The sequence below is a fragment of the Pan troglodytes genome, chromosome 12, assembly GCF_028858775.2.
Source record: "Pan troglodytes isolate AG18354 chromosome 12, NHGRI_mPanTro3-v2.0_pri, whole genome shotgun sequence".
Taxonomy (NCBI): domain Eukaryota; kingdom Metazoa; phylum Chordata; class Mammalia; order Primates; family Hominidae; genus Pan; species Pan troglodytes.
This window is the reverse complement of record NC_072410.2, coordinates 105,106,196-105,127,573: the sequence shown is the minus strand read 5'-3', so window position 1 is coordinate 105,127,573 and position 21,378 is coordinate 105,106,196. Positions and strand designations below refer to the sequence as shown.

The following is a 21,378-nucleotide window of genomic DNA, read 5'->3' as shown; positions in this document are numbered from 1 at the left end:
TAGTCTTGCATCTTGCACTAAGGAAGAGGGACATCAGTCAAAAAATGCTGGAAAAGGCAAGGAAATAGATTTTCCCCTAGAGGCCCTAAAACAGAACATAGCCCTACTGACACCTGGATTTTAGCCCGGTGAGATCTGTGTTGGACTTCTAATCCACAGAAGCGTAAGATAGTAAGTTTGTATTGCTTTAACATCTGCATATTCTATACTAGTTGATTTTACTTCAGAGGTATTCATAGCCAAGATTTTATCAGTATAAGCCTACCTAAATGTTGTGACTACTAAACTCACAAAAGGTAAAAGATTTTGTGAAATTGTGGTTTCTAGTTTTCTAAATCTATTCATAGAGATGGCATGGTGACTTCTGAAATTATTCCAAAGCAATGCACAATTTTCACAAGTTATAAAGTAATCAGATAAAACTTTTAATTTTTAAGTTGTTTTCCCAAAGAATCATATTTTGAAGCACATTGCTTAGCACCAGTGGTTTCCTTTAACTCTTCCCTAAAAAAAAAGTCCAGGTTGATTGTCTATTTTTTGCCAATATACTACAAAATTTAAACCTAGAAAATTAACATCTTTTAAATTACACATGATTTTGCTAAACATATGAATACTGGATCTCCAGTCAAAGCTGATAGTTTATGATTAAAATTAAACTTTATGACCTCTTTGACTGCTGCTTTCATTTTTTTCCTTTAGAGTACATTTAAGACCTAAAATGATAGGTATCTAATTTAACTGTTTGCTAAAAGGAGACAAAAATCTCTAACATAATCAAAAATTTCTAAGATATAAGAATATGAGGAACAGTTCTAGGCTCAATGTACTGAAATCCCCCAAATATTAGACCATAGCAACCCTCTCCATACCATGTATATACCTGGCTCCCCTACCCATGCAAGCAAAATCCAAGTGGGTAGTCTGGACTTCCACCCTAGTGAGGCTACAAGGTGGCATCTCAACACCCTAACTGGGGTAGAGTCAAAGAAGGCTAAGTAGACAAGTAGGGAGCCATGATAATGGTGTCAGCGGAGACCACCTAGAGAGCCTAGATTTCCACCCACACAGGAAGTAATACGGTGTTACCTACTCCTTCTCCTAGTTGGCTAGTATCAAAGGAGGCCTAGTGGAAAGTCGGGACTTTTCCCATTGCCCAGAGGTGAGAAGACCACTCCCACTGCAGTGTCACTGGAGACCATATGGGAAACTGAAACTGCTATCCTAGCCTAGCAGTTGCTGTGGCTAAGGAAATAGCTCCAAGTTCCAGATCTGAGTCTCTTTGTCCGCAGTCCAATATGGAGGGAAGCAGTTCTCAAAGGTTGTAATCTCTTTTACAAAGGACTTCAAAGAGCTTTTGCTTATGTCTATCAATATTTATTATATTAGAAATTAAAACTAAACAACTTTTTTTCTTTTTCTTTCTTTTTTTTTTTTTTGAGATGGAGTCTTGCTCTGTCTCCCAGGCTAGAGTACAGTGGCACAATCTCAGCTCACTGCAACCTCCACCTCCTGGGTTCAAGCGATTCTCTTGCCTCAGCCTCCCATGTAGCTGGGATTAAGGTGTGTGCCACCATGCCCAGCTAATTTTTTATTTTTAGTAGACATGGGGTTTTGCCATGTTGGCCAGGCTGATCTCAAACTTCTGACCTCAAGTGATCTGCCCACCTCGGCCTCCCAAAGTGCTGGGATTATAGGTGTGAGTCACCACGGCTGGCCAAAACTGAGCAACTTTTAAAACAAGGGACACACAGTATATATTCCATCAGTCACAGCAATGACATCTCACAAGCCATGTAACCTCTGGAAAACTCCACTGTACACTCATAAGTGAATGAGAGTGAAAAGGGCAAATAACATCTTACTATTATCATTAAAACAGTTTTGGCCTTGTAGATCCCTTGCAAGAGTCTCATGGATTCCTGCACCACATTTTGCAAAGTGCAGCTACAGGGGGATACTAAAAGCAAGTCCATGATACAGTGTCATAAATTATAAGGCACAGCTAGCAAGCAATAAAGTTAGAGCATTAGGGAAGAAACAGACCACAAAAGGACTTGTAGACTCCTCATATTTAAAGTGTGGTCCAAGGACTGGCAAGCAAGATCTACATCTCCTGGGAAGATATCCACATATCGGATATCCAGAATCTCAGGCCCCACCCTAGAGCAAGTGAATCAGAATCTTCACTTTAACAAGACTTAAGGTGATTCACAAGCACATTAGAGTTGAACTGTTATGTAAACCATGGAAAATAACTGGGACTTTATCCTATCCTGAAGTCAATGAAGAACCTTATATATTATGAAGTCGAATACCATTTAAAGGGTACATTACTTACCATCCAAAGAAGGATATTTAACCTAAACAAATGCCTTTTAAGACAATATTACCATTACAGTTACATCTACATAATATTCAGCTTCATTTTTACAAATTATCTAATGTTTTGAAACTGTTATTAAAATCAAAAATATTTTTCAAAATATTTAATAAGAATCAACATAGATCAGTTTCAGTTTATTATTAATTTAAATTCCCTGAGATACTACCAGGCCATTATTTTTCCAACACTTTCTTCTCTGCTAACCACCCTCTATTCCCTTCTCAGTTACTGAGCAGTAATTTATTTATTATAGAAGAGCAAACAGAAAGCATTACTTTTTGGTGTCCCCAACATTTAATGCCCTTTTAGAAACTGTTTTTATTAATGCCTAACACATGATCATGCAGTTAGCAAGCACTCAGACATAAGCTAATGGATAACGCACTAGGGAAAATGTGATGCGCTTCTCACAAGGAATGTGAGATTCTATACAGAAGACAGTACACCCAAACACTACATGATGACGATGTTTTCTATTTGCTGAGCATGTTTTTTATTTGCTGAGCATGACCTGGGATTTGCAGTTTGCTATTAGGTTGCCACGGTAACTTGCATCTAACAGACACTGAAGGATCCTACCTTTTAAAATAGGAATCACTTTGTAATTTAATGATGATGGATTTTCAAACACAGATTCGAATGTCTAGAGCATCAGATACAGATTAAAACAGTAAAATTGTTTCCAAAAGGCTAAAGAAACATATTTACAGATGCAAAGAAAAATATTTTAATTATGCTGGAATAAAAAAAGGAGAAAAAAGCCTCCTCTGGGATTTTCAATTTATCCATAAAGCTCGTCATAGTTTTTAATATTTCTTTACTTATTTATAATTTAAAAAAAACAGAATTAAAGAACACCTCATTTCTCCCTTACAGGATACAAGCAGGAACAATGAAGATTATCAATAAAATAATAAGTTCAAGAAGAAAAATTAATGGCCGGGCGCGGTGGTTCACGCCTGTAATCCCAGCACTTTGGGAGGCCAAGGCAGGCGGATCACGAGGTCAGGAGTTTGAGACCAGACTGGCCAATATGGTGAAACCCCGTCTCTACTAAAAATACAAAAATTAGTCAGGCATGGTAGCGCGCACCTATAGTCCCAGCTACTCGGGAGGCTGAGGCAGAAGAATGGCTTGAACCCAGGAGGTGGAGGTTGCAGTGAGCCGAGACTGTGCCACTGCACTCCAGCCTGGGTGACAGAGCGATACTCCGTCTCAAAAAGAAAAAAAAAATTAATAACCAAGAGTTCATTATTGCATGTAGATGCATAGGAAATTTGATAGAGATCATGCATTGTAACAGAATTCTAAATTTTATTAAGTATCTAATAATTCATATTTCCTATTAATACCAAATTAGGAACTAAGAGTAGTGACACACATAACAGAATTAGAATTTAATAAAAAAGTGTTATCATTTTTTAAAAAAGGCAAATTACTACTACTTCTGAATCTGCCCTGGCCTGTGTTTACCACATCCTCAATTCTACTCTGCCTATCACAACAGACATTTATTCTATGGTAAACAACTTCATTTTGAATGTGCTTAATTAAGTACACTGCTTGGAATATATCATGAAATTATATGAGACTTATTCATTAAGTCCACCCATCTAAAATTTCAGGATCAGCAAAACTGGGAAGTATAAAGCACAGCATTTCAGTTAATAAAATCTGAACACTTAGATTTCTGTACTGAAAACATCCTGTGGCTCAATATAGAAGATAGATGAAACAGAAAGTAAGAATAGTAGCAGAAGAGATGAGTTGCTAAACAAAAGCAGTGGTAATATCAGGGACAAAGGGAAGAGATAAAACAAGAGATTTAAAAGACTGAATTAGTAGAATTGGTGAGTACAAATGGGTGAGTACAATTAACATCTGCTGAATAACTACATACTTAGCTTTTGAGATGAACACTTTCTATTTCCTTTGATCCCCAACATCTTTATGAGATAAATATTGCCCTTATTTTTACAAAAGGAGAGACTGAGGCACAAGTAAATGACTTGAATTTACGTAGCTACAACTTAGTTCTAACATACAAAGGCTTCTATAGCTCTAACATAGCAGAGCTCAGATCCAAATCCAGGTTTGTCAAAACCCAGTTAAACCTCTTTAACGCCCAGGTTCCTACTGGCATAAACTGAAGTTTGACAGTTAATTATTCATAAAGAGTGAAATTGGCTATTAATCTGTCCTTCATCTTGTCTATCCTTCATTAAACTTAAAAAAAAGATTCTATTATTGGCTGGGCCGGGTGGCTCATGCCTGCAATCTCAGTACTTTGGAAGGCCAAGGCAGGCGGATCACCTGAGGTCAGGAGTTCAAGACCAGCCTGGCCAACACGGTGAAACCCCATCTCTACTAAAAATAACAAAAAAAATTAGCTGGGCTTGGTGGCGCATGCCAGTAATCCCAGCTACTCAGGAGGGTGAGGCAGGAGAATCACTTGAACCTGAGAGGCAGAGGTTGCAGTGAGCCGAAATCGTGTCACTGCCCTCCAGCCTGGACAACAAGAGTGAACAGCTGTCTCAAAAAAAAAAAAAAAAAAAAAAAAAAAAGATTCTCTAATGTTACTATTAAAGTCAATCAAAACTTTGGGTGTGCTTTATAAAACTTCATTTTGTGTTTCATCTTCACACTTAATACTAAATGCCATTATAAGTTCATGGAACAGGTTTGGCAAGTAGGGAGAACGAAATTTATTTTATTTGAAAACACTGAGTTTGGGCTGGGCTCAGTAGCTCACGCCTTGTCATCCCAGCACTTTGGGAGGCCGAGATGGATGGATCACTTGAGGTAAGGCGCTCAAGACCAGCCAGCCCAACGTGGTGAAACCCCATCTCTACTAAAAATACAAAATTAGCCAGGTGTGGTGGTGCATGCCTGTAATCCCAGCTACTCCGGAGGCTGAGGCAGGAGAATCGCTTGAACCCGGGAGGCAGGATTGCACCACTGCACTCCAACCTCGGCGACAAGAGTAAAACTCTGTCTCAAACAAAAAAAAAAAAAAAAAAAAAAAAAAAAGAGGAAAAAAAAGAAAGAAAGAAAACACTGAGTTTCAAGTGCTCCTAAGGTATTTTGAGATAGAGGCCAGTCAGTAGTAAAGTATACTCTGCAATGGAGAAAGATTTGTGGGTGGAGCTAAGAAAGCTACTGGAAGTAGTTGGATTTGGTGACCAAGAAAAGCATGCTCAGAGAGAAAAGATGTTAACTTTTTTAAATAGTGAATCAAAAATGCTAACATTAACCTAAGCAACTACGCTTGACCCTCAGTCAGCTGGACTTATCGTTGTGTATAAAGAACTATGGCATTTAATTGTGTCTTAAATATAATGCAAGCTATCATGGTAAAATTTTGAGTTACTTACTAATTCCTAAAAGTAAGCCAAGTACAGCTTTAATTATTTTTCCTAACTTTGGTCTAAAAATGACAGTCAAGATTTAGGTAGGTTTTACATAAAATTCTACAGATTCAGCAAAATACACTCAGTAAAATAAACCTTTGGGGAATAAAACTTGTTTTTCACTGTAATACCTTTAACATGACCTGTGTACTTTTTGCCAGGCTCAATACTAACTGGTTTATACGGATTGCAGACAGATGTCGATATATAACTACATAACTTTCTCTTCCTCTCTGTCTCCACATATTTAAGAATCCTGTCAGCTAGGTACAGTCAATCCCTAAGAATTGGTTCCAAAATGACAGCCCCTCTCTCTCACTCAGATACCAAAATCCACAGATGCTCAAGTCCCTTATATGAAATGGTGTCATATTTGCATATAACCTCCCCACATACTTAAAAGTTATCTCTAGATTACTTATATAACCTAACACAATGCAAATGCTATGTGAATAGTTGTTATACTGTACTGTTTAGGGAATAATGACAAGAACAAAAAAATGTCTGTGCAACCATCCACTTTTTTTCCTCTGAAATATTTTCAGTCCCTTGATTGAGTCCACGGATACAGAGGATGCACTGATAACTGTATTATTTCTTCCAACTTGCATAAGAAGAACTGAAACTTAAAGAGGTGGTACCAACCTGCTCAGAGTCACACAATTCTGGCTTTTTGTGATATAAATACACGCTTTTAGGCAATATACTAGTGGCCTCCAAACGTTTTGTACTTGCACCCATTAAGCAAAAGAAATTTGAAATACATGTTCCAACATAAAATTAATACCCTATGTTTCACGTGAAATCAAATGAAATAAAGTAAATCTAAATAGAAGTTCTAATATGTTCCCTCTCTACCCACACACCCATGGAACAAACTGCATGCCACTGTATATACTATTGTACATGTTAAAAGATCACACAGCAACCATATAAAAGTCAGGAGATTTGGGTTTTTCTTTTTTCCTTTGAATATATATTACTGAGAAGTTTGCCTTTAAAACACTGGCTTTTAATCTACTACTCGTGACATATGCAGAGTAATAAGCGCTCACAAAACTTCTGTCTTGAGGGCTCAAACACCAAATGATTGCTCTAAGAATTTTCACAGTATTACCTCAAACCCTATTGGTTCTACAACCTTTCTCTACCCTAGAGTCCTGTTTTCCGCAATTCCCAATTGGGATTCTTCTCCGGTTCATTTCCGTAAGAAATGAGGGCAGAGAAATGCCATCAGTAAACCTTTGAACACATGTTAATTTTTCTAGATAATACAATTTGCATTTTCGTAAAACTGGGCTTTAATGACAAATCCGATTTCAGTGATCTTTGCATACACCCTTTAAACACACCAGTTGCCGCCTGCGAGATATCATCAGACTCATGCTAAGAGCCACTCCCTACCCCAGCTTTCCCCAGACCTCTCCCCGCTTTACAGTTATTCGCCACAGCCTGGGAGAGTCTGGGGACGGCCGCCTGGGAGGGGACGGCCGCCTAGGAGGGGACGGCCGCCTAGGAGGGGACGGCCCGGAGCAGACGCCAGGTTTCCCGCGGCTCAGGAGACCGGTGCCGCCTCGGAGAGCGCGCGAAGGTGCCGCCGGCCGCCTGACCCGCCCGAGGAACGGACATCTCCCGCCCGGGCCCGCAAGGACGACCATGAACACCGCCGCAGCTCAGCTGACCCTGCCTCTCCCGGGTGGCTGGGGGTCGCCAGCCAAGGGGGCAGCGGGCGGAGGATGAACCCCGGAGCAAGGGAAAGCGACAACGCGCGCCTTCACCCTACCGCCAACAAGTCGAAGTCTCCCAAAGGAACCTGATCGGCGGGGCTGCCGTGGTACGACCGGCCGCTAAGGCCACCCTGCGGGCGTCTCGACCTCGGCTGACCGCCGCTGGCCCGCTGGGAACCGCGTGCCGGCCGCAGGAGAAGGTAGAATCCCGGGAGCCCCGGCGCCCACCGCGGTACTAACCGCGCCTGCGCCCCGCCCTCCCTCCCTTCGGGCTCCGCCCGCGCCTGCGCAGTTGCGGGGTTTCGCGCCGCCGGCATCTGAGAGGCCGGAAGTGCCCCTTAGCGGGTGAGGGAAGCTGGTAGGCACTGGCGGCTCCGCAGTGACCGGACTCGGGGGAGGTGAGTGATTTGCCTAAGTAAAAGGGAACGATAACTGAGCGCCCCCGGCAGCGGGTCTACGCATGCGTCCGCTAGGCCGGCTGGGAGCCGGCGACGGAAAGCCGAGCGGGCCCCACTGGGGGAAAGGGGTCAGTCACTTCCCGGAAGAGGCGGGGCCGCGCGGGCCCGGCGCTGGATTCGAAACGCTTCCTGGTGCTCCTGGACCTGGCGGTTGAGCCCGGGGTGCTAGTCTTTGCTTGGGTAAAGAAAGAGGACTTTCCTTTTTTTTTTTCCTTTTGAGAAAATTCAGAAATTTGGAGGCACAGTAGTTAGGATTCAGGCCAAACTGGTAAATGACGAAGGGGCTTCTTCCAGAGCCAAGGAGGAAGGGTTGTCCGGGTAAGTCCCGCGGGACGTGGAGAGACGGCGCCGCCCGGGTCCTCCAACTGGTTCCTTTGACCATCTGGCTTACGGACGAGCTCTTTGTTCGCTGCTCCTCCGAAAACGCCTTCAATGACTCCCTTTGAATAAAGTAGGAAGTCCGAACCGAGCCGCCAGGCCGCGACCTGGCCCCTGTTTTCCACTCGCGAGGGCCCTGCGTCACCCCGCCTCGGGAAAGCTGCGCGTTCTCCGGCCGCTTGCGCTTGGCCGAAGCTGCTGGGTCCCGCTGTGCTTCCCCCGGGCATGCGATGGGGATAATTCCCACGCCTCGCTCAAAGCCATCCCGGGAGAGCCCTCCCTGGTCCCCATAGGCACAGTTGGGTGTTCCCTTTTCCGTGTTAACCTTGTATTTCGGATATAGTTCTGTTATAGTAATTACTTTAAGGTATTGTAGTTGTTTATTTACAATCAGTCTTTCCCCCACGGTAACCTAGAGTGTAAACGCCCTAAATAAACGTCAGAAGTAATGAAGTCTTAACTTCCTTGGCTTAGGTTTCAGCGCCCTTCTCAACCCCACACTCTCGCTTCAGTCTTTACACAACCCTTCCCATGAATATGCTGACCTAACAAGTAACCTACTTTTCATACTCCAAAATCTTCTCTTCTGTGTGGGGAAAATAATGCATTGACTGCCACCTCACTCCACCTCCAAATAAATTGATGTTGAAATTCTGGCCTCCGGTAATGGAATTCTTTACATCAAAGTCACTTTTTATTTCTAAAAGTAATCACATATATATTATATTCCTACTGTGGCCCTTGCCATGGATCAACGAAAAATATGACATAGTCAAAATAGACCAAAACATCTGGCCTTGTTGTAACCAATGGGAAACACAGTTGGGAGGTCCCTACTTACATGTCACTTGCTTCAGGAACCGTTCCTTGATTCCTAAGTGGGGGACCTTTTTTCCTAAATACAACTATAGCTTGCTTTCTTACCTCTTAAGCCCTTTTTATCTGCAGTCTCACTTACCCTACTAAGGTCTTTAAATGCAGGGCTTGATCTTCCATTATTGTATCTCCAGCACCTATAAAGCTTTCCTGTTAAATAGTAGACATTTAATAAGTATTTATTGATAAACGTGAATTATGCCTCAACGTTTAGGCTAAATTCATATGAAAATAAAATTGAAAAAATAATTTTAAAGAACAGCATTAGTTACTGAGATTATGTGGTAAATCCCTTAAAATATAATCTTGCATTGAAATAGTTTTCACCATTTACCAGTCTTTATATGAATATATACTCATCTAAATGGAAATTGGGAAATTTAAGCATTTTCTGCTTTTCCAAAGTAAATTTTCTAATGTTTTTCTTAAAGCTGAACTAAATTGCAAAACTTGCTTTAATAAAGTGTGTATTTTTGCATCAGTTAAGCCCCTGACCTCTTTATGTTCTTTAAATTTGATTCATTAGTGAAATTAACAAGGTTCTGTGTTTTTCTCACCTCATTCAGTTTTATAATTAACCAATAAAAGCTTATTAGCTTTTAAGGAAGTTTTAGGAACTTAAATTGATTTATGGGCACCATATGGTTACATCAAAGGACTTGTTTTTGTTTTAACTGGAAGTGGATTCTTAAGTCCTTTAAGATGGAAATTTATGTTCTTTCTATTATACCAAGCAATACTTTCTGAAATAGAGTGATTTTTTTTTTATTCCATGCTACCAGTTGGTCATGCAATTCAAATATTAAATACTAGATTACAGATATTAGAATCTTGTAACGCATCTGGTTTAATACCTGTCATTTTGTAGAACGGTTAAATGTCTTCCCAAGGTCATACACCTAATCAGTGGTATATTCAAAACCCAAATCCTAGGCTTCCTATCTGAAGTCCATTGCTTATGAAGTGGTTTGCTATGTGTTCTGACTTTGTTGATTCAAATAAGTAAGCTAAATAAATTTAAGCCATTAATACGTTTATAAAGTTATTTGCTATGTGTTGTTCTTACATCATTGATTCATGTAAGTAGACTTGTGTGACAGCTAATTCTTAAAAAATTATGAAGATGTTAGACTTCTTTTGATATATATATGTTGATTGTATGAACAGATTGACATCAATATACTTATTCATTATAAAAGATTTGAGTGGGAACTCACCAAATCCCACACCAAAAAAATTTAAAATTTCACCATAGTAAAAAAACTAAAAAGCAAGATGAAATTATACATAGTTCTTGGTGTAGTATTTTTAATTTTTATTATTTATTTTTATAGAAATGGGGTCTCACCATTTTGCCAGGCTGTTCTCAAACTCCTGGCCTCAGGTGATCCGCCTGCCTCGACCTCCCAAAGTGCCAGGATTATAGGCATGAGCTACCATGCCCGGCTAGTGTAGTATTTTTAAATTTTACTTAATGCTGAGCCATTTTCAAATAACCTCATCACGTTGATTATGACCTCATGCAAGAACCATCTGTTCTATCTTTCAGTGTAGTTGTACTTTAATATCTTAGAAGCTGTTGCATTCTGTCCATTTTTGGAATGTTTTATGCTTTTACAGTCTTAACCATTGCTGCTTAATATCACTTCCGCGGAACAGCTGGTGCAAAGAACATGTGATAAGGAATGGAAAACAATTGATGATGGAAACAGAGATTTGGGGTTAATTGCGTTCTTAAAATATTATGATGTTCTTTCTAATAAAATGTACATTTCACATAATTTTCCTCTTTCAGAACTAACCATGGTTAATCATTCTTTAAACCAGGTTTGTTTCCGACAAAAGAAATGAAATAATAAAAACTAAATTCTAACTGTAGTAATCATGTGATATTAAAGATATTATTTATGGGGTTAGTTAAAAGCCCTCTTTATCTTGCTTAGGGGTTTCCAATCATCGAATCAGTGCTGGACTTTGTTTTTTTTTTAGGCATGGCTGCCCCCCGTTAATAATATATTTAATTAACAGCTTTACACAATGATCTTAGTATACTTGAAATACTTAGAGGACTGCAGTTTATAAAATCAAGAGTCTACCTTATTGCTGTTTTATTTATTTTTTTTTTTTACCATAACCCTCAGAAGGAATACAGTTAACATCGCAGTCCTATATATAAATGTGTGTTTATGTGTGCCATCATAAACATCACTGCACTAGGTGGCAATCTTCACTACTATTCATTTGTGTATGTGTAGTCAACCTACGAAAGGAATCATTAGAAACAGGGTAGGAATGTTGAACCTTAGAACTGGAAGTTGCCAGAGAAAATATGTGCCCTGGCCAACTCCACAGGACTAGTTCTAGGCAATCTGAAGGAAACCAGAAAATGTGAATTTCTCTTCCCTCAAAAAGCTATACTGAAGTAGTATTTAATATTCAAGTACTTGTAAATTTGCAGAACAGTACTTTTTAATTTGACCCATGAATTCTATTTAAATTTGTCACTTAATATTTAGCCAAGAGGCAAACCATCTAAAAAGATTTCTGGTTTATTTCTCCAACTCCTAATAAATAGGGTCACATATTTTTTAACTTTTTTCTAATTTGAAAAGTAATACAGGCATATGGTATTTTAAAAATGAAACAACACAAAGGGATATGTTTTGAAAAGTGGTTCTTGCCATCCCTGAACTGTAATCATCCCTAACATATTCATACGTGTTTTCATTTTAAAAGTTGGGTCAGTTTTTTTATTAGTACATGTATTTCTATCCTACTGATTTATTTGCTATATCATCTAATTTAGTTTGAATATTCCATAATTTACTTAATTAGTCCTCTATGGAGACCTAGCTCTTCTCAGTGTCTACTATTATAAACAATGCTACAGTGAATATTGTTGTATAAATCCATACACACCACGTAACATATCTTAAGTTCCTGGAAGAGATATTGCTAAACCAGAAGATAACCTGCATTTAAAATTTTGACTGCTAGGGTCAGGGTCACATTTAAATTAAATTAGAACAAAGGAATTGCATAATTGTCTTCAATAGCAATCTATTCCAGTGTGCACCGTGAGTCACAAAGGAAAGCAAAACTGTCAATAACTTTCTTCTCAGACTTTTGGTTTAATGTGTTCTGATGGGTTAATAATTTGTCTCATTTCTCTTCATAATAATGACTTTGAGAATATGTGTACCGCACTCTTTTTCCAGAATTAACCACAACTTTTCACAGTAACTGAATTAATGCCACAATGGTACATTCAACCAGTGGGGCTTCAGGATGTGAAATGGACAATATTCTGGGCCACTGTTACTACCAAATACTTTCTTTACCTTTAAGTCTGTATATTTTTATCTGTAAAGTGACATCCATAGATGTCACTGTACACTTCATAGAAATGAGTACACAGAATAATACTCATGGCAGGACTGGGTGTGGTGGCTCATGCCTGTAATCCCAGCACTTTGGGAGGCTGAGGCAGGCAGATCACTTGAACCTGGGAGGCAGAGGTTGCACTGAGCTGAGATCTCACCACTGCACTCCAGCCAGCGTGACAGAGCGAGACCCTGTCTCAAAAAAAAAAAAAAAGGAATAATACTTATGGCAGCACTGGCCACACTATAAAATTCAGGTTCAGAAAAACAGGGTAAGTCACAGACAGCAACCCTTCCAGCATTTATTTTCTTTGCACCCTTGTGCAATTTGAGAAAATTTACCTTTAGAACGAATTCTGTTAAAGGTACGGACAATACAGTACTTTTTATTCAGAAGGTTTCTGCATAAAGGTGATAGTCTTTTGACTTAATATATTATTGTCTCCTGCCTTGTGTTTCTGGAATGAATGGAGGTCATTATTTAGAGGATAATCTGGGTTGTATTTGTGTCGTCAGATTGAATTTTCATTGCACATGCTACTTAATGTCTTTACCAAATAATAACAAAGGGAAAGAAAACCAAATATAGATGTATAATAAGGAAAAGCTGGCCTATAGAAAATACCAAACCAGATAATAGTAGCAAAGTTTAAGCCAATTTTGTTTTTAAAATGTCATGTACGTGGAAAAAGGTTTAACTTTAGTTTTCTTTGGGTGGTGGTTAAAAGTTATAAGTGATTAAAAGTTTTTTTCTTTTTCTACAATGAACATTATGTGACCTTGCAATTTAAAAAGCCAACGCCCTTTTAAGAAAGTTATGTCCATCAGTATTCCTCTAACTTCATTTTCTCTCTTGTTTCTTCTTCCCTCACTTTTCTAAGTTTTCCTTTATTAACCCCATTTTTCTTTAGTTTGTTTGCATGCTTCCTTGCTTTTCTTTTTTGTTTTTCCTGGGTATGATAGAGAATTAGTCCCATTCTCTAAGTATGTAAATCAAGGAGTGAATTTTCAAGTAGACAAAAATGATTTACAGCATCCTTGCATTCGCTACCGATCTCTGCATTTGTTAGCTCTTGTTTTTAGCTGGGAAAAAGCCAATTACCGCCATTTTAACGTTTCAGGTGTTCTTAATTCATTTTGAAACGCTGACTGATGAAAACAATAAGGAATATCCTCTATGAATTATCCTGAACTGGCTTATAATATATTGTTTGAATTTCTGTTATGAGCTTCTGTTTCTTTAACAATATTTTGTAAAGTGTGTTTCACATAACAGCAGATAATCACCAGAATGGGAGTGAATGACTTGTGGCAAATTTTGGAGCCTGTTAAGCAACACATCCCCTTGCGTAGTCTTGGTGGGAAAACCATTGCAGTTGATCTGAGTCTCTGGGTGTGTGAGGCACAGACAGTCAAAAAAATGATGGGCAGCGTCATGAAGCCCCACCTCAGGTATAGTAAAAGCTCTTAGAGTATAAATGTATGATGTATAAACAGTCTTGGTATCTTGATTTTGTTTCACCTTTTTTTTTCTTTTGTTGTTGTTATTCTTTTACATTTTGAGGTTTCAAGATCTGTTTAACATGTCTAGATTCACCATCTTTATATTAAGCACTCAGATTCGTACCTCTTACCCTTTGAGCTCCAGACTCACATAGCTATCTCCTACTTAACATATCCACTAGGATGCTTCAGATACTAAAAGCCGGAGATTTGGGAGACATTTTCTCCCTATTTTACTTCTCTCCACATCTAATCCGTCAGTAAGTCTTGCCAGTTCTACCTCCAAAATATACTTTGTGTTCACAAACTTATCTCAGTGTCCAGAGGCACCACCTCAGTCTATGCCAACCTCATCTCTCATCTATACTCCTGAAGTGCCATCTTCACTAGTTTCTTGCTCTTGGCCTCCCCTACCCCAAACTATTTTCCACATAGCAATTAGAATAATCATAAATCTTTCTTGCTTAAAAATATTCAGTGGTTTGGCCGCGTGCGGTGGCTCACGCCTGTAATCCCAGCACTTTTGGAGGCCGAGGCAGGTGGATCACGAAGTCAGGAGTTTGAGACCAGCCTGGCCAAGATGGAGAAACCCCATCTCTACTAAAAATAAAAAAAAATTAGCTGGGTGTGGTGGCAGATGCCTGTAATCCTAGCTACTTGGGATGCTGAGGCAGGAAAATCACTTGAACCTGGGAGGCGGAGGTTGCAGTGAGCCGAGATCACACCACTGCACTCCAGCCTGGGCAACAGAGTGATACTCCGCCTCAAAAAAAAAAATCAGTGGTTTTGGCCGGGCACAGTGGCTCACACTTGTATTCCTAGCACTTTGCGAGGCTGAGATGGGCGGATTATTTGAGCTCAGGAGTTCAAGACCAGCCTGGGCAACATGGTGAAACCCCATCTCTACAAAAAATACAGAAAATTAGCCGGGCATGGTGGCACACACCTGTAGTCCCAGCTGCTTGGGGACTGAGGCAGGAAGATCACTTGAGCCGGGAGATTGAGGCTGCACTGAGACAACATCATGCCACTGCACTCCAGCCTGGGTGACAGAGTGAGACTCTGTCAAAGAAAAAGAAAATTCAGTGGTTTTCCACTCTAATTAAACCTTAAGTAAAATGTTATTACATTAACGTTTTTGATACTAGTCTAATGTTCTTGCCTTTGTGTTATACTATTTTGACTTTTACTATCAGTGTATGATGATTAATATATTACTAATTTATATATTTCAGGAACTTATTTTTTCGTATCTCATATTTAACACAAATGGATGTAAAACTGGTATTTGTTATGGAAGGGGAACCACCAAAGCTGAAAGCTGATGTCATAAGCAAGAGGAATCAGACTCGGTATGGGTCTTCTGGAAAATCGTGGTCTCAGAAAACAGGGAGATCACATTTTAAATCAGTCTTAAGAGAGGTGAGCATTCAGATTTGATTCAGTAATTCCGATTTGAATTAAAGGGTGCATTTTGCTCTTAATAGTTTGTCATCTTTAATACTTATTAATTTTATTGTGACTAGCAGGGATGTGCATAGAGAAAAGAGTTTATTTTTTAGAGTGAAATTGACCTGAGTTTCATTCCTGGCACTGGTATGTAGAAACTCTGAGACACTGAGCAAAATTTGTAACCTATCTCTACCTTGTATGTTACCTTGTGAAATGACAACAGTAATACTCAGCAGGGATGTGATAAAAATAAGAGAAAGTATATCTAAAGCAACTAGTACATGGTAGGAACTTGATCATATTACCTTTTATAACACCTTCAGGACTTAAAGAAGTCCCAGAATACATGAGATCTCATTAATTCATACTTCACTCTTTCAGAATTCATGATAGTTCATATACAGAATACATATTTGGCTTCCCTTAGGGCTTGTAATTTTAAAAACTGTCATTACATTATAACATATTATTTATATGTTACTTTAATATTGCTATATTTTATATTTGTATAAAACTTAAGAAAGAAATCATCTATAGTATATAATTAAAACAATAGGAAGCTTTTTTTTTTCTGTTTTCTTTTTTTGGTTGGTTTTTTTTTTTTTTTGAGATGGAGTCTCGCTCTGTCACCCAGGCTGGAGTGCAGTGGCGCGATCTCTGCTCACTGCAAGCTCCGCCTCCCGGGTTCTCACCATTTTCCTGCCTCAGCCTCCCGAGTAGCTGGGACTACAGGCGCCCGCCACCACACCCGGCTAAGGTTTTTTTGTTTTTTTTTTAGTAGAGACAGGGTTTCACTGTGTTAGCCAGAATGGTCTCGATCTCCTGACTTCGTGATCCGCCTGCCTCGGCCTCCCGAAGTGCTGGGATTACAGGTGTGAGCCACTGTGCCTGGCCTTTTTTGTCTGTTTTCAAATGTGTGTATTTTTAAAGAGTTGTAGTAGTACACATGATTTTTAACCTAGCCTTTTCACTTAATGCTTCATGTTGTCATATTTCCCTTTTGTCACATTCTAATCAAAATCATAACTTGTAGTGGTTGTACAACATGTATGAAGCTATGAATCATACCCCTGATTGTATATGTTATTTACTTTTTTAGTTTTTCTCTACATGGAAGTGTGATTAACATTTTTTGTGTATATAATGTTTTCTTGTGATTTGAAATTTTAGATAAAATTACCCAATGTTGGATTGATGGGTCAAAGTTTTGGAATGATTTTATTGCTCTTGCTGATTAATTTCTGCTAATGCAGATGTCAGAGAAGCAGTGTCGGTGCACTCACAAGAACATTGGATGTTAGGAGGCTTGTCTTTGTAATATTTAGTGTGCAACAACAAAGATATTTAATATGCATTTGTCTTTTAATAGTAATGTTAAACATTTCATCTATTTTTAGTCTCCCTTTGGGTAATGGCTATCATGTCCTTTACCTACTTACCTCTTGAGGTTTTAATTTTTCTTTTGTGCAAGTTCTTTATGTATTAAGGATATAAGCTTTTATCATATTTGCTTTGAATTTGTTTTTCTTTTTAATTTTAGTTAAAAGATTATGCCATTTTTCTCCTCTTCTGAAATTTTATTTTCTACTCACTTTTAAAAATAGTTTTCAATTAGTGAATATTCCACCCTAATGACTATCAGCAGTTGAAGAAAATATCTGTGCTAAGTTCTAATTACTTCTTGTATAATCAATTCCTGGAAATATTCATGGTCCTCAATCTTAGAGTGTTAAAGAACCAGCATAAAACAAAAAAAGAGATGTCCATCTCTTCTTAAGAAAATTGCTCCATTCCTGTTTCTTTATTGCTGCAGTAATTATGGTGTTCTTAGGCATTTTGTGTCAGTTCAGTATTGCCTGTTAGTCATTTTTATATTTCTGTACTCTTCAGTTACTAGGCCCTGCTTCCTCCTAATCCACTGCTATCTTTTAGGTATTCGCATGAAAAGCACAAATTAGTCGTCCTCCAATACCACTTCCACCCCACATGGTAGAGACATAGAGTGGGAAAAATTGCAACAGCCTTATAGGAAATTCTGTGCTGGTTCTTTGAAAAAATTTGAAGTGGCAAATAGTACAAGAAGTTGAAATAACTGTATTTTGAAAGGCTATTTTTTACCTAGGGGTAAGGTCGAAGCAACACTGTCACAAAACTGTCTCTCTAAAATCACAGGGCCAGCGTCCTGAAAAGTGATATTTTTCAACATAGTACTTTGACTTTTTGAACCTTGTCTGCCTTGGGCAACATCTGACAGTGGTAGTTATTATGTAATGTGGCGTGGAAGTGATTAATCAAAGCAAGAAATGATATTTATTCTGTCAGTCTCTAGAAACTACAAGTAAGTAGCCTTTTCTCCCCACCATACTCAGTAGTCCCTGATAGAGAATGATACATGACAAAAAAGAATGGCGTATTACAAGAAAGAATGAACTAGGCTATAAGGCCAGACTACAAGCTACCCAGCGGGGTTAAATTCATAAACCAAAGGAAACTCACAGCAAATTATTTGTGCATCAGCAAAATGATGTAATCATTCTGCACAAACATTTGATTTCCTAGGAGGACACTGACAGCTGACTTCTCCACAGTTTCCCACAATACGAGAGTTTCATTGTACAGGGAAGGCAAGATGAGAAAAAAATGCAAACATTAAAATTCAAGCCAAAACTGTATGATAGATTCTTCTTTGGAAGTACGCATATTGGGTTGACCATCATGTGAGAAAAATTATTGAAGTCTTCTAGATGTAAATCTTAATATGATTAATTATTATTTAAAGATATTTTCAGAATCTGACTATAATAGCAATGAAATGTGAATATGGATTACTTTGTAATTAACATTAAAATCTTAATTTTTTATTACAGAAAATTTAAATCAACACAAAAGTAACCCATCACTAATCTTAAACCATTATCTTGGCTCATCTTGTTTCATCTATTCCCCTATCCACACATCATTTTGAAGCAAATCGTAGACATAATATTGTATCATTCCCTGTATTTCATCTTTTCTAAAAGATGATTCCTAAAAAATAAAAAGAAACATAACCACAATATAATTTTTATTAGCACACGTAAAAGTTTGGCAGTTCATTCCTTAAAGCCCTCAAATATTCAGTCATTGTTCAAATTTCCAAGTGTTTCTTAAATATCGTAATTTTTAAAACACCAAAATAGCTACTATTAATATTTGTAATACAGAAATAGGTGTAATAGTAAATAAATGAGCAGCGAAAACATTCTTTAACATCTTGCACCTGCTTTTTGTTTTCAGTGCCTCCATATGCTCGAATGCTTAGGAATCCCCTGGGTTCAGGCTGCTGGGGAAGCTGAAGCCATGTGTGCTTATCTCAATGCTGGTGGTCATGTCGATGGCTGCCTCACCAATGATGGAGATACTTTCCTTTATGGGGCCCGGACTGTTTACAGGAATTTCACTATGAATACAAAGGTGTTTATTTTCTTTCTCTTTTTCAGCATTTGTTTACGAACTACCTTTTTTAAAGGGCTGATTAAATGAAATAGTAGATATAAAATGCTTACTGTAATGCCTTGCACGTAGCAATTGCTAATTAAAATGCTTACTGTTATTAAAAATCATTGCCACATAGTTCATTCTCTTCAAAATGTGGATTTATCTCATAAGAACTTGACTTGTTTGTTTCACATGGTTTGATTCTAAATCATTTTCAAAAATACATCACGAATTGCATATGAAAATGTGTTGCTTTGATCGTGAATTTCCAGTTTAGTGTTTCATCCTCAGAAATACCTCCAAATATGCAAAGAGAGAGATATAAAGATGTTCAATGTAGCATTGTTAATAATTACAAAAATTTGGCAAGCAGCCCGAGTGCCCATTGATAGGGACATGGTTAAATCCTTCACACTTACTGGTTCCCAGTTGGAGAGATACTGCCGGGAGACATTTTGGTTGCAACAGTTCAGGCTTGGGCATAGGAGACTATAGATATGTGATGGCTTGGTGCCAACCAAACTAAACCTTCTGCCAGACATATCTGCTATCCCTCCCGAAATGCTAATATTAGCACCCCCATTGAGAAACACTGTTTCAGAGTCCATATGATGTAATACAGTGCGGTCATTGAAAAGGCTATTATTGACATAAAAGATATCCAGACATATTAATGGTGGAAAATTTCTCAAAATAGTATTTTTATATAATCCTACTTTTACTTAAAAAACGTAATTAACAATAAATATTCATATATATGTATCAAAGGAGATGGTTTTTTGGAAGAATATGCACCAAGCTATTAATGATAGCTCAGGCAGTGCAGTTACGGGGAATGTTTACTTTCTATTATATATATATATATATATATATATATATATATGTTACAGTGTTTTATTTTGTAAGATGGAAATCTACATTTTTTAGACACCAGAAAGCAATAAAATGGAAAAAATTGGCTAGCATAGTTATTTTTAAGCCATTTTTGAAACTACAACTTTATTTTCATATATTGAAATGTCAGATTCTATAAAGATTCTGCTGATCAGGATAATTTTCTTATATAAAGTTTTTGGAATAATTAAACTTTTTTTCTTTTTTTGAGACGTAGTCTCACTGTGTCGCCCAGTCTGAAATGCAGTGGTGTGATCTCGGCTCACTGCAACCTCCTCCTCCTGGCTTCAAGTAATTCTTGTGCCTCAGCCTCCCAAGTAACTGGGACTACAGGCACATGCCACCACGCCTGGCTAATTTTTTTGTATTTTTAGTAGAGATGGGGTTTCACCATGTTGGCCAGGCTGGTCTCAAACTCCTGACCTCAAGTGATACACCCACCTTGGCCTCTCAGAGTGCTGGGATTACAGGCATGAGCCACCATGCCCAGCCTGGAATAATTAAACATTTAAAGATAACATTGACAAATTATTTTTGTAATGTGGTTTAATGTATAAATATGTACTTTTTGAGGATTAAACTAAATCTGTTCTTTCTTTAGGACCCACATGTTGACTGTTACACAATGTCATCTATCAAGAGTAAACTAGGTTTGGATAGAGATGCTCTGGTTGGATTAGCAATACTTCTTGGTTGTGATTATCTCCCAAAGGTAAGCTGAAATTGTCATATTTATTTGCTATTCGTAAAGTCTTTTTCATACTTTATGTGCTGTATAAATATGAATATAATATGGCTATATGATTAAAAATCGAATTTAAAATATAATTTCAGGCATAATAAGCTATTCAGTGACTAAAATAATCGGCATTTCAGATGGCACTAAAAAGCTGACTTGTGACACTTAATATTATAAGCAAGAATAGAATAATGTAGTACCACAGCTTGAATCTCAGTAAACTGTTACTCTAGATTAAGAGATTCACATTTATGTTTGACTATCTTTTTAAATAAATATAGGAGTTATTCTTTTCTTGTATTATGCCATTGTTTCTTTCACTCTTTTTTCTGTTTTTTAGTTTTCAGTATTCTTTGTGCACATGCTCAATGCTATTACTGTTGCTAAGTCACGTGATCATTGGGATAAGCCATTCATATTTCCATGCCTCTCAGCGTTGTGCTGGGTTTTGTTCATGGAAATATTTGTATCTTAAGATGCACAATCTAGTGCTCTGTAACAAATAGGTATAACAGGTGAGTGATGAGTTAAGTGTTATGAGAATAATCCCATTTTTTTAAATGTAGTGTTTAAAAATATAAAATAACTGGTATTGTAGGTCTTACTATGTAGTTCCCTTATTATGTTCCTACTGATTATTTCTGTATCCTTACAATCCGTCATTTTGCCTCTGTTCCCAAGAGAAGTATAAAGAA

At 38.1% G+C, this 21,378-nt stretch overlaps 2 protein-coding genes across 22 annotated transcripts in view; one reads left to right on the top strand and one right to left on the bottom strand.

Moving 5' to 3' along the window:
* The window catches only part of SMC6 (structural maintenance of chromosomes 6), an 87,438-nt gene extending 79,582 nt beyond the window's left edge, over positions 1-7,856 (bottom strand). For 8 of the 11 annotated variants that reach the window (XR_010149625.1, XR_010149626.1, XM_054677695.2 and 5 more), the window contains exon 1: positions 7,580-7,713. The gene's annotated coding sequence lies outside the window, so the exon portion shown is untranslated. Of the gene's footprint in view, positions 1-7,579 lie in introns of all 11 variants that reach the window. The other 3 variants (XR_010149627.1, XM_016947633.4, XM_001136387.7) reach the window with 2 other exon arrangements.
* The window catches only part of GEN1 (GEN1 Holliday junction 5' flap endonuclease), a 30,674-nt gene continuing 17,115 nt past the window's right edge, over positions 7,820-21,378 (top strand). Inside the window, exons 1-6 of one of the 11 annotated variants that reach the window (XM_063790105.1) lie at positions 7,820-7,921; positions 13,895-14,070; positions 15,357-15,543; positions 17,746-17,911; positions 18,850-19,026; positions 20,546-20,656. In XM_063790105.1, coding sequence (XP_063646175.1) covers positions 18,859-19,026; positions 20,546-20,656 — 279 coding nt within the window. In that variant the 5' untranslated portion in view covers positions 7,820-7,921; positions 13,895-14,070; positions 15,357-15,543; positions 17,746-17,911; positions 18,850-18,858. Of the gene's footprint in view, positions 8,300-13,593; positions 14,071-15,356; positions 15,544-17,745; positions 17,912-18,849; positions 19,027-20,545; positions 20,657-21,378 lie in introns of those variants that run through there. The other 10 variants (XM_063790106.1, XM_063790104.1, XM_003949761.6 and 7 more) reach the window with 10 other exon arrangements.